At 34.5% G+C, this 14,154-nt stretch overlaps 1 protein-coding gene across 11 annotated transcripts; it reads right to left on the minus strand.

Annotated features, from left to right (window-relative positions):
- Positions 1–696: 696 nt before the first annotated feature.
- On the minus strand, positions 697–13,948 carry LOC132266718 (ATP-dependent DNA helicase DDM1-like). 11 transcript variants are annotated; one of them, XR_009468698.1, is made up of 9 exons: positions 13,686–13,943; positions 10,033–10,137; positions 4,017–4,132; positions 3,747–3,836; positions 3,567–3,657; positions 3,361–3,477; positions 3,160–3,223; positions 2,649–2,764; positions 1,918–2,544 (listed from the first exon to the last, which is right to left on the minus strand). XR_009468698.1 is itself a non-coding variant. In XM_059767693.1 (7 exons), the coding sequence occupies exons 2-6, from the start codon at positions 10,087–10,089 to the stop codon at positions 3,161–3,163; spliced, it is 444 nt and encodes a 147-aa protein (XP_059623676.1). In that variant the 5' UTR covers positions 10,090–10,137; positions 13,686–13,943; the 3' UTR covers positions 1,918–2,764; position 3,160. The 11 variants fall into 11 exon arrangements, 2 of the variants coding, with proteins under 2 accessions (XP_059623676.1, XP_059623677.1); XR_009468697.1 differs by adding an exon at positions 697–1,331 and having other exon boundaries at positions 2,234–2,544; positions 3,567–4,132; positions 13,686–13,944; XR_009468700.1 differs by having other exon boundaries at positions 1,918–2,344; positions 2,434–2,544; positions 3,567–4,132; positions 13,686–13,946.
- Positions 13,949–14,154: the final 206 nt, after the last annotated feature.

The following is a 14,154-nucleotide window of genomic DNA, read 5'->3' on the forward strand; positions in this document are numbered from 1 at the left end:
GTTTTGTTTAGCTCAGTCACAAAAAAAAAATGGAACCAATCTATTGTTTAGATCACTCACAAACAAAAATAGTAGCATATGTTTGTTTAAAGTTGAAGAAGGTACAGTGGTTTAGTTCTAAGTCACAAAGTAAAAAGTCTACTATTACAAGTTTAACTCTCTATCATCCCATCATTAAGTACATCAGCAACAACAGGCCTCACATAAATCATTAAGTACATCAGCAACAACAGGCCTCACATAAAATTTAATTGAAATTATTCCCATAATACCCATGGTAAGTTTAACTCTCTATATATAGTTTTTCTTTATTCAACCTCATAATATATTCACATTAACAAGAATTTTAGGAGATTATACATGTCAACACTACCTTTCTCATTTTAGAAATTCAAACTCAAATCAATGAAAAATCATCTAAAGACCATATATATATATATATAACCTTTAACGTAGTGATCATCCCAAGCCAGTGACCCAGATTAAATCCTTCACAAGTTTCTTACTCTCTCCAAGAATATTCCAAAAACTATACTACATAATATATATATATATATATATATAAAGAATCATTAAAAATATCTCCAAAAAAGTAATCTAAAAATTCTATATAAATTTAGCATAGCCCATCCAAGTCTAGAATCTCACCGAATATAAGAACACCTCTCACCATACAGACTGACACAATTAAGATCTGATATTTTATTTCATTTTTCTTTGGCAAAGAACTAGCACAACGGGGAAGTTAAACTCCTGAACTCACACTTTTAGAAGTGGAAGAAATATCATTGCACTACAATTTTCGATTCTCTTTGTCTCTCTTTAATAAAGGGTATATGCCCATATATTATTCTGTAAAAGAAGTTAGTAATGTGAAGGTATTTGAAATTATCAGCTTCCTTCCGAGAGAATTGAAAGTGAAGTCTGTTTGCAATTCTAGCATCCAAAAACATGTCAGATCCAAAACAACGCAGATCAACGGCGCACACTACTCCCAAAAATCCTGCCTGAAACCTAACTAAATCCCACATAAACTAAACCAGTCTCTCAGCTGTTGAGATTGGAGAGCATGCCTCCACGCAATTGGCATCACCACCTCCCAACTAGGCCCTTTAAGGGGAAACAAACTAACAGCGGCATCTGGTTCTCCCTCTTCATTTGGCGTAACACCAAGCAGATCACTGCGGTCCAAAACCCTTTCCAAATCTTCATCAGAGATTTCCGTTTGTATCATCCCGTCTTCAGGATCTTCTTCATCTCAGAGCAGTGCCAGAAGGTCCTCCGGTAATAACACAGCTTCATTAATGAAAAAGTTTCGAGGGAGATAGAATCTAATATTGTCAAGAAAATCATTTAACTTTGTTATTAAAACAATTGATCACTCAAAAAACCACATGTGGAGCATCGCAAAGAAACAGAAAGCTCAAGTGATATAACATGGACATCCTTGCATACTATTGATTGTAGTCTAATAAAACTAAAATCATGGTTTACAAATATGGAAATAATAGCAAAATCTCTTTGGCATAAAAAAGGAGTAACGAAACATAAAGTATTAAATGAGAGTTAAAACATGCATGTGTATATATGTGTGTGTGTGTTGAAATATACGGACAACCAAAATAATATGCACATAGCTCAGCGTTACTGCAGCTGAAGACTTTTTTCCGTCAAAAAGGCATGACATCAGACATTCAGACTAGCATGCATTGATCTGGAATTAGCCCCCTTACAACAAGGTCGAGTCAACCTGGACCAATGCCTACCAATTTCGTGTTGACCCCACAAAATTGTAAGAACCCTGAGCCAAGCCACAACCCTAGCCAGTCTACATATTAAGCTTTAGAAATCATAAACAGTCCAAGAGAAATTTAAAAACACCGAGAGAAGATTTAATAATATAGCAGAAAAAAAAAAAAAAAAAAAAAAAAAATTAATTTTGAATGACTTGGAAATTTTCGAAATAACTTGGGAGTAGCCAGTAGGACAACTGAATCGTGTCAACAAGTGTTCATTTGTCTGTTGTAGAGAATAGAAAATATACATTATATACCATAGTGTTTCAAATGCAGAAACAAGTTATACCATGCTCATTAAGAAAAAGCATAAATCAATCTGGCTCTCTAATAAACACATTGTCCAACAGAGAACACAGCATGTCATTCGAGGACTATTGAGCCAACAGAACAGTACACATCACATGGTTGAAGATATCAAAATAGATATCACAAACCTCCGTAAGATCTGTACTGTTAGATGTGGTTCTTTCTTGCTGAAACTGCCCTTTCCCAATCACGACATGCTCAAGCCTTAACTAACTGCAAGCTCTTTTCAGAATTCGACCCTGATAGCGTTATACAGCTTCTTCCCATTACAAGTAGAATAGCAAATTGCATTACATAAAACAAAAGAACAAAGCCAATCATAAAGGACCTCTACAGATTTGAGTTGTTGCCAGCCTGTAAACATGAACGGGCTTTGTTTGACCTATTCTGTGACATCAATCCATAGCATGTAAATCCATTTGGGGATTCTGGGATGCAACTGAATATATGATAAACCAAAAATGTCAAGTGCATCAAATGAAAAGCCCAAAAAGACCAAAACAAGCTCAAGAAATAGAGAAAACCATGGTTTGAGGAAAGTACCCGATCACTATAGTATAAAATGCAGGTATCAGCTGCAGTATGATTGATACCCAGCCCACCAGCCCTAGTGCTGACGAGATTCCGTAATTACTGTTCTAGTCATTGAACTCCTTGATCTGTTTGACCAAAAATAACAGGTTATCACTAAAATAGAAGATGGTTCACTGAAATGAGGGCAGTTTTGCGACCAAAGCAAGCACTATAGACAAATGTATGGAGAGAAATTTATTCTAAAGAAAAGGACAAGAGGTAGCAACAATGAGACTAAACATATTCATGGCATGGGTGCAGGCTTGTAAGTTTATATTGGACACGTCAAAATTACATCGTGTGGGACTATGAGAAGAAAAAAGAACACGGGCGCACGCACTCAGACATAAGCGCTCACACAAACACATATAACATCCTGTATTCAGAGTGTATCATAACCTATCTGGATAAACAAGTAATAAAATTGCAAAGATGATAATCAGTGTACTGATTGCAGAAAAAATAAGTTAAACAGCGTCACCTCAATGATCAGCCCAGTGGGGCTTACCAAACTGAAGAGTATACATTCTGGCAAATTTTGTAAACTGTGCAGGAAAAAAAAAAAACACTTGCACTTAGAAAACAAGAAGTTTCTGTAAACCAAAACTACAAAATTTTTAAATTAATTTATAAAAATGACATGGAAGTTGGAGCAATATCAATGTTAAGAGGTAGTCCTTACCTGTCTTTTTCTTTCAGACAATTTCACACTACCACCAATTCTACAAACCTCAAATCCCTTTTCACTGAAGTCGTAATCAAGTATATCTAAACTTCGTCTACACCAGAAGATTAGAACCTGATTGAGAATACAACAAAAGATTAATAGAATGATAAAGCAAATTAGAATAATAAATAAATAAATAACCAAGAAACTCTACAGCGTACTTTGTGCTTCCAAGGAAATAACTTTGCCAGCCATCTGTCCAGCAAGTGAAATTTGCCGCACTTCAACTTCTGCTCTACAGATGGGTAGAGGCTGTTAAGAAATCAAGCAAGAAAAAAATTGCATAAAATTATAGAGAACTCATTATATTTTAAATCTAATTGATATTGCAAAAAGCATACAAGAGCCATCAAAGGCTGACTCTAAGAGATCAGGATGGTTTCAGTTCTTCCGAAATTGAAGATTATTAAGCTTGCCTTTCATACCACGTCCTGCGTATATATTCAAAGTGAGCACGGAAAAATTGAAAAATATAATGAAAAGAAAATGTCGCTATTATCAGCAAAAATTACAAAATATAATGGCTTGTTAATGCTTACAGGCAAAAGTGCACCAGTAGAATAAATGAACTCTAAAACCAACAGCCATAAACGCGGGAACCAAAAACATACCTCTCCGAGCCAATGTGAATTGTACCAACAAGTTGAAGACCAACATCAGGATGTCTCAATTTGCAACACCGAAACGGAGGCAACGCATCAACAGCTAAGTTCATTTTAGTAGTTCCCTGCTCCAGTAAATAAATTCACAAAAACTATGATAAATCCAAGTAAACTCCAATTCAGGAACTAATCTAAGAACAAAGAATAATCGGAAAGAAGTCCACCAAACATTCCCAACTTTTGTCTGGGTTTCAGTAGGCAATGATTACCAGATAAGTACAACTCACAGTGGGCATGAAATAAAACTACCGTTCATGAAATAATACCCTTCTGAAAAACTACTGTTGATCACCTTATTACCAGCAACAATGTCCCACTGGTGGCTAAGTATAACATTTTAGCTGAAACCTGAACGAAAGCTTACAATGCTCCCTCTGAAGAAATTATTATCAGCTCAACCCCCAAAATTGTATGCTAGTTCAGTCCCTCCATTTACATTGTGATTTCTAATCTTTTAGGACAATCCAAAAACTACTGTTGATTACCTTATCACCAGCAACAATGTCCCACTAGTGGCTGGGTATAACATTTTAGCTGAAACCTGAACGAACACTACAACAAATACAGGCTTTAGCGGCAGTCAAAACTGCTGCTATAGCCTATTGCAGCAGCATAGCGGTGGTCAGTATAGTAGCCACCTAAGGCCTTGACGCAATAGGTATTTGGGTTATAGACCCCCGCTAAATCTCACCGTTACACGTCTAAATTGTAGCTTCCAATTTCTTATAAAATATTTTATGGGAAAATTACATATAAATGGAGTCAAAGTTTCATATTTACTTAGAGACTGAGTCAAAGTTCCATATTTCTCTAAAATGGATTGCTGAGGTGGCACATGATTTTTTACTGTTTAAAAAATTGTGGTGCCTAAAATGCCCTTCTCTAATAAAAAAGTAGTACCTTCAGTTCAAAAAAGTAGTACCTTCAGTTCAAAAAAGTAGTACCTTCGGAGAAAAAGTAGTACCTTCGCGAGTGTTTAAAAAACATGGTACCTGGACGCCAAAAAGTAGTACCTTCAGTTCAAAAAAGTAGTACCTTCGAAGAAAAAGTAGTACCTTCGCGGAAGGGTATTTTAGGCATCACAATTTCTAAACAGTAAAAAATCATGTGCCATCTCAGCAATCCATTTTAGAGAAATATGGAACTTTGACTCAGCCTCTAAGTAAATATGGAACTTTAACTCCATTTATATGTAATTTTCCCATATTTTATCAGCTTCATTGTTATAAAAACTTTTTTTTTTTTTTGGCAGATTAAAAAAAGCTAGAGTTAATGACCTACTTCTACAACAGTTAGCTTCCAATTTCTTAGAAAATAACTTATCAGCTTCATTGTTATAACAACGGTTTTTTTTTTTTTGGCAGATTAAAGAAAGCTAAAGCTAGTGACCTACTTTTGCAAGAGTTCTCAACTAATACAAAAACATATTCATAACAGGTGTGATACCCCCTAATTTTGGAACACGGATTGATCAAGTCCGCGCACAAAATCAAGGGATATCAAAACAATTTAAGTATTTAACAAGCACAGAATACAAAGATGAATAATAAAGAATAAATAAATCGCTGAAGAAAACTAATAAATAAATATTACTTAATGATTCTCCAACAATTACAATTCGGAAATCCCATAACTCAAGGACCCCTTAAAACATTAACCAATAATCCAATACTATTTAAAAGTACACAAGATGAATAGACGAATGACAGTCTCCCAGCTGCGGATCCTCAACCTCGAGACTGGAACCTCTAATAACCTGAAAAATAAATCATGGGTTAAACCCTACGAGCAAGTTCACTCTACCAGGCCTCTGAAAACCAATAAGCAGATCATCTCTGATCAAAACCAAACCTAATAAAGTTTTAACTTTAATAAAGCACGATATACATGTCTATATATAATTATATATACTATACTAATCACATCCATTAATAGGTTTATTAAATTTCCATACCTATTAAATAATTATTAGAATAATATTCATACCTAGACCAATCTACCATTTCATTTTATAAAAACTCCTTTGACCTTAATCCCATCCTAGTCAGTTGTTTAATCATTTAAACAACAAATTATAATAAAAGAAATACTCTATTTAATCCCAACCCGATAATGATTTTAATTGTTTAAATCACATATCCAAAATCCAAATTTTGACAAATCATCCACGTCTTCCCCAATATTATTTTATTAATGTAAAATAATACACTAACCAATAAGTACTAAACTATTCTCATTTAAGAATATCTAACCCTAATCCAATCCATACATACAACAACCATAGATGATATTTTAATCATCTAACACATAACAACGTAATTATGCTTTGGCAAATCAACCATGCCATTGTAAATATTTTTATTTATACATGCCAATGTATATTTATTTATACATTGGCAATTCAACCATGCCTCCGTGTATGTATATTTATACATTGGCAATTCAACCATGCCTCCATAAGTATATTTATTTATACATTGGCAATTCAACCATGCCTCCGTGTATGTATATTTATACATTGGCAATTCAACCATGCCTCCACAGGTATATTTATTCATACATTTAATTAGCAATTCATCCATACTTTCCATATATGTATTCTATTCATACAAATATTTAGGTAATATATTTAATCATTTGACAATTCATCCATACCCACACTTTAACCATGAATTAACTTTAAAATTAACAATACGCTAAATCATACATAGCCATCACATGCATATTATACGCATATCATTAATTTAACAACCAGCCTATTAAGATATGCCAAATAAGAATGATAATATTAATCATCTTAAATGATTTATATATATATATACCTACACATATGTTATTTAATGTATATATGTGTTTAACACCTTCTTTAATAATCCTTGATTATTTAAAATCAATATACATACATACATACATATATATATATATATATATATATATATATATATATTCATCCTTCCATACAACTCATAAACAAATTAAACTATATATACACATATATAAATAATTTTATATATATATATATACACTTCCTTCCATAACAAATTATTAATTTATTATATTTACACAAATTAATGCAACTAAATATGTCAGAAATAGTTTCCTTTAAATACTCCATATTGGTTTAAATAGTTTTCCGACACTTTCTCACTAAAACATAAATATCTCCTAGTAGGATGGGAATCTGATAATGAAATTGGTACCATTGGAAAGAAGACGAAAAATCCTTGAATTTGAGCTCAAGAATGACCCAATTTCGATTTAAAATGACTAAGTTATGACCGTTTTAATTTCTAGTGTCGAATTAGGCCAACATAGTTTCCCACGCGCGCCCACGTGCTTACTATGCACTTGCACGCGCTGGATTCAAGCCTCCTTGTGTGCTGGTATTGGCTAAGCTCTTTCAGCTACCGTGAGCTCACCACACTGAATCCATCACTTCCTTTATGCCGCATCCAATGGTCATAAATGAGTGCGCAAATGAACACGCTCACACTAGATTATTTTCTATTAACTATAATAGATCTAAGGTCCAGATCAGCGAGTGCACCATCTTCTCATGGTCTGCAATACACCAAATAATCCCATAGTTGACCAGACCACTTCTATGGTCCAGATACACCTACGCACCAAAGTTTTATGCGCCGCGATGCACCATATCAATTCACATAAGTTTAATTAATCAAATGGCCCTAATTGGCGTATACACCCTATTATCCTACACCGCACCGCACTGGATCAATTCTTTATTGTGCCGCCGCTCCACATGCGCCAGTTATCTAGTATATATATATATATATATATATATATATATATATATATATATGAAAAAATTCCAGAAAATTACAGAACAATTCTAGAAAATAAAGAAACCATAATTAACTCTCTTGGGTCACAAATCCACCTATAGATTGATTTTAAAATATACATAACACCTATATATATCAATTAAAATCCAATAATCTAAAAATCAAATATAATAGTTTATACTTTTTAATTATTCCGATCTAACCATAATTTTTAAACAAATAAATTTAATTAAAGCCTTGATACTCAAGGTGAAATCCTTATGAGTTCTAAGAGGAAAGTTAGAGAAAACTCGCCTGAAAGTTTCGAAACGAAACCGACGCTTTAAGCTTTAATTATCTCTTCCAATTCCGACGTCCTCCTTTTCAGATCCGACCTCCTCCTTGTCAGCCCTTCTTCTTCCTCTCTCTCTGTCTGTTTTATTTTTCTAACGTGTAAAACCTCTAACCCTAAAGCCTTATGTGTATTTTTATACACCTTAAATTCCAAATCCTATTCCAACTAGTATTATGAATTAAAATAATAATCTTTAAATAATTTATATCTATAAACATATATATATATATATAAATATATATTCCTTCCATAATTAACTCATTAGTTAATTAAATCATATATACTTATAAATATCAATAAATATATATCTATATATATATCTTTCCATAACATTTATTAATTAATTATATTTATATATAATTATATATATATATATATATATATATATAATTGATACAAAAGTGATCATTTAAATAATTAAATAACCACGGACCTTCATTAATTAACCCAATAAGGTTTCATACAAGCCCAAGACCACATCTTTTGGTCCAACTTTCCTTAAGCCCAATCCAATTAATTTAAATAAATAAGATAATTAATTAAATACAGAAATTAAAATAACTAATTACATGAAGCACATAAACAAACAAGAATTTACAACTAAGTCATATAATACCAATAAAATCAACACACCAATAATTCAATCAATAATCAACCACACAAACAATCAATCATCATACATAATCACGAAATATAACTTAATTAAAATAAGATAATTAATCTAGCACTCAATAAAATAAAATAAATCATTGAAAAATAAAATAAAATAATTAATCCTAATTAATAAATCTTTTAAAATTATCGGGGTATTACAACAGGTCTCTACAAAATCTATCGATATAGATTTAAACCCAAAAAATTGAATACAACCAATTCGTGAAAAAATCCATCTTTAAGCAGAAAGATATCTGTAAACCTGTTCTTCCACATTATTCCATGTAATTTACCAAAACATGTTAGAAAATTTCAAGGCAGAAAATTTATTTAAACCTACCTTCCTCAATGACAGAATGCTTTTAGCTTCTGTATTTCATCAATCGACATCTCAATTCCTTCACATCCGATTGTTTGATGGGCTTTAACAAGAACATTGGAGCTCCTTCTAAGCACCCCCATCCATGCAAGTACTAATTTATGGTCAACTTTATGTTGTTGAATCTAAATTCTAAATTTGTATTATACTGGGCTGACTACAGTAAACTGAAATCAATTAAGATGCTTAGGATCCTCCAAAAAATGGTGAGCCACCAAGAATGAGTCAACATTTATACTCTGGACTGACTCTCTTCCTTTAGCCCCAATAGCTACTGTTAATAACAACAAGCTCACAGACATAATTTGGACAAGAAAAATACCAAAACCCGTTATAATCAACCTCATCAAGTTCACAATCACAGATAAAAAAGCAATTGTTATGAGATCTTCCCTTGTATCACAATGATTATATGACCTAGAATTCAAAATTCAAAAGTGTACGTATGAGAAATCAACCCTTGCATATCTAATCTGCTTTGAGAATGTATCTAACTGATGTGATGCTCAAGTTATATAGTTTCTAGACTAGAATCACTAAACTCCAAAAGAAAGGGATCACAATCGAACATCACTGGAATGCAAGAAAGGAGAGAAACAAAGGGATCTTAAGAATTTAAGGAACTATAAATTATACTTTTAGGCAAAAAAAACTATGAATTGCAAGAAAATATAGGAAAGACACCCTTCTTCCAGTATATACATTTATTCAACATAATAATTCAAGCCATTTTAGCCTGTTCCAAAACCATGCAACTTCTCGCGATAATTACTAAATTGATGCAAGACTCACCATGCAACTTAGAAAAATCATAGGGGTCAATATTCTGTTGACCTTCGCCAAGAACATACCATCCCACTTCAAGACTCGCTTCAGAATTCTGATTAAAGTTGTTTTCTGCAATAAATTCAGAAACAACATCCCATTTTACTTGGTCTTTCTTATCATTATGCATACACTACAACCACAAAATATTTCAGTATATACACGTATAAATGCGCACGCACACGCACACATAGCCAATAACAGATTTAATGGCATATATAACAATAAACCACATATTAAATAACGTGTTTACATGGGAATTCAGGAAATAGCCAAGCATAACAGAGTCTGAAAGTAGGTACCCGAATATGATTTTTAAGCAAAACATCAAGCTTCAAATTATGGAATACCATAAACTATCATCCTAATGGAATTGAAGATACAAAGTAAATATAAAATAGAAATTAATAAAGCAATGTTTGATAAGAATCATGGAATACCATAAACTATCATCCAACTATCATCCATAGATGTTCTTAAGTTGGGATTCTGATAGTGTCTTCTGAAAAATCAAAATAGATATCAATTGTACTTCTCTTGTCACTCAATCTGGCATGCCAGTGGAGCCTTCACAAGGTTCACAGGTCCTCAATAAACAAGTATTACTACACAAGAAGAGGGGCCAAAAAAAGGCTGCTCAAGACTCACATCTAGGGAAAGGAAGAAACAGAGGAAAGAGGCAAGGAAATCAGCTAACTCCTCCCTCCCTCATTTCTTTGCTACATTTATCTATGGAGACAATATCCCTGAAGAAAGGCAGATTCTTTGGAATGATATCAATGAGATTGCTTCTACTGTTGAATCAGAACCACGGATTCTCCTGGGGGATTTAACGCAGTTAGATGGCCTGGAGAAAGATTTGGGGGGACTGAGCAATGGACCCCTACAATGGAGCAATTGAATGATTGTCTTATGGACTCTAATTTGGATGACTTAAGGTTCTCTGGCCTTTTCCACACATGGTCTAACAGGTCCTTCAGTTCTGAGAATATTTCTAAGAAGCTTGATAGGGTTGTTGTTAACCCCACTTGGCTTTCCATATTTCCTGATTCTGCTTGCCAGCTTCTCCCTCCCCTTTTCTCTGACCATTGCCGAATGGTTGTTAATTCTGGTCTTAAGCACCCTAAGAGGAAATGTCCCTTCAAGATCTTCAATTTTTGGTGTGAGCATCCTGAGTTTCTGGACACTGTTTCAAGAATTTGGAACACTCATATTGATGGCATTCCAATGTTCAGAGTTGTTTCCCAACCTAGAAGCTGAAAAATGCCTTGAAGCCCCTAAAGCAGAAAAATTTCAGCAACATTTCTGATAGGGTCAAACAAGCAAAGTCTAATCTCCAGAATTGTCAAACTCAACTTGATACAGATCCTAGCAGCTCTACCCTTAGACAACAGGAGAAGATTCTTTCCATCACTTATTCTATCCTGAGTAAAATTGAAGAGCAGTTGTACCAGCAGAAATCAAGGGTTAATTGACTGAATAAGAAAAAAAATCACCACTGTTTGTAAGGAAGATGGCAGTTCCACCACTGATCCAGAAGCTATAAAGAGTACCTTTATATAATTTTTCATGGAACTTATTGATAGCAATCCTCATTGCTACCCAGGTTAAGACTTTCTTGCTCAACTTATTTCAAAAACAGTGCCTGTTGACTTCCTAGACAGTTTGTGTTCTATTCAACTGATCTTGAGAGTATGAACAGCCTTTTTTCAATCGAAGCTAAGAAGTCCCAGGACTTGATGGGTTTAATTCCTATTTCTTTAAAAAATCATGGTCCATTGTAGGTGATGAAGTGAGCCTTGCCATTAAACAATTTTTTCAGACAAGCAAGCTACTAAAGCAAGTGAACGCTACTTATTTGGCCCTAATTCCAAAGATCCCAACCCTTCATCACCTACTCATTATAGACATATTTCTAGTTGTAGTGTTCTGTACAAGTTTATTTCAAAGCATTTAGCTACCCATCCTACCTACATTGATTGACAAGACTCAAAATGCCTTTGTCAAGGGTGGAAATATTGGGGATAATATCACCTTAGAACGAGAATTGTTGAGAGGGTATCATAGGGATTTGTACTCACCTACACTCAAGGTTGATTTACAGAAATCCTATGATAGCCTTCATTGGCAGTACTGGATTGATCTCCTTGAACTCATGAACTTCCCTCCTGTCTTTATTTCATGGGTCACAACTTGTATTTCCACTGCTTCATTTTCAGTTTCAGTCAATGGTGAGCTTTGTGAGTCTTTAATAATATCAAGGGGTTGAGACAGGGGGATCCTATATCCCCCTACCTTTTTGTGATTGTTAGAGATACGCTTTCATCTATCACCATCCAATTGACAGCTTCTGACCCTTTTTTCACCTACCATTGGAGATGTAAAGCCTTGTGCATATCCCACCTTCCATTTGCTAATGATGTTCTTATGTTATGTCATGGTGACATTAGTTCAGCTAGAACCCTCAGAAAAGGCCTTGATACATTCTCCAAACTTTCAGGTCTCCTTCCAAATCCTAACAAGAGTCAGCTATTTTTGGTGGAGTACCTGTAACCACTAAAAATGCTATATGTAATATGTTTCAGTCCTTTTTTGGCACATTACCATTTAGATATCTTGGCATTCCCCTCATCTCTACTCAATTGACAGCTGCAGCTTGCCAATCACTTATTGATAACATGCTGGACTGCTAGATTTCTTTCGTTTGCAGGAAGGTTATAGCTAATTCAATCCACCCTTTAAAGTATGCACATATTTTGGACTAACCTCTTAATCCTTCCTGCCAAAGTATACACAGATAAATCAGATCCTTCAAAAATTCTTGTGGGCTGGGCCCTCTATGGCAAAATTCAGAGCTAATGTAACATGGGATCTGGTCTGCAAACCTAGGGGGACTGGGGTATGCCTGACATCATACTCTGGACACATATGGAGTCTCTGTTGTTATGAGGACTCAAACAACATTTGGAAAGAATGGACTTTCAAATATCTAGTCAAGCACATAAGTATTTGGGAGCTTAATATCCCAAATGATTGCTCATGGTTTTGGAGAAAGCTTATGCAAAATAGACATCTTGCTCATCCCTTTGTCAAACACAGAGTGAACAATAGAGTTTCAACAATGGTGCTCTTTGAGGACTGGCTGCCATGTGGACAACTCTATCTGGTATCTGACTCTTAACCACAGACATCATCACTTATTTCCATCAACCAGTGGTGTTGGCTTAGACATCTCCATAACTTGGTTTCATCCTACTGTGACATTAATAACCTACCACTACCAACCCTAAACTCTGATGACCTGATTGAATGGACCCCCTACTCCCAAAAAATCTCTCCCCGTCAAGCATACACTTAAAATCCATATCACACAACCAACTGCTTTGCTTTACACCATCAATCCCTAAACACTCTTTTTGCTTGTGGTTAGTAACTCAAGATAAATTGGTCACCTTAGACAAGCCAACCATGGACTACAATGCCCTGTTCATTTGGCATAAATTACAAGATTGATGTGGCTTCTACACTAACCCAAAGTCATGGAATGACTTCCTAATTTGGGTATCATCAAAGTAGAAGCAAAAATTGAAATTTATCAGAGTTCTGACAAGGAAGCTTACCCTGGCGAGATTTGTTTACCATGTGTGGAGAGAGAAACAATAGGATTTTCCACAAGAAGTTCGATTTCTTCTTTTCTTTAATGATGCAGATGCCCCTTCGCTGAGACTATTGCGGCAGATTGGAACCTACCCAGCTCCTTTTTTAACCATCTCATTCAAACCCCTTCTTTGAGTTCCATAGCCTCCGCCATTGGTGCTCTCTGTGCTTCTTTAATGTCGCCCCACTCAGGTTTAACGATTAGTCGGTCGAATGGAAGGACGACTCTAATTGGGCTTACCTTATTTTGGATCTCCTTGTGGATCTCTCTTGCCCATTGGGCCTGGTAGGCCATTTTTGTGTTGGACTTGGGCCATATCTCAAGTATATTTATATATTGTTTTTCTTTTTTTATTTATTCAAGCTTATTTACCAAAAAAATAAAATAATAAATTGTTGAAGCTAAAACTGAAATGACTATATATATAAAGA

Source organism: Cornus florida, unplaced genomic scaffold (genome assembly GCF_030987335.1).
Source record: "Cornus florida cultivar Cherokee Brave unplaced genomic scaffold, ASM3098733v1 CherokeeBrave_3.0.0_Hap2_Chr07, whole genome shotgun sequence".
Taxonomy (NCBI): Eukaryota; Viridiplantae; Streptophyta; class Magnoliopsida; order Cornales; family Cornaceae; genus Cornus; species Cornus florida.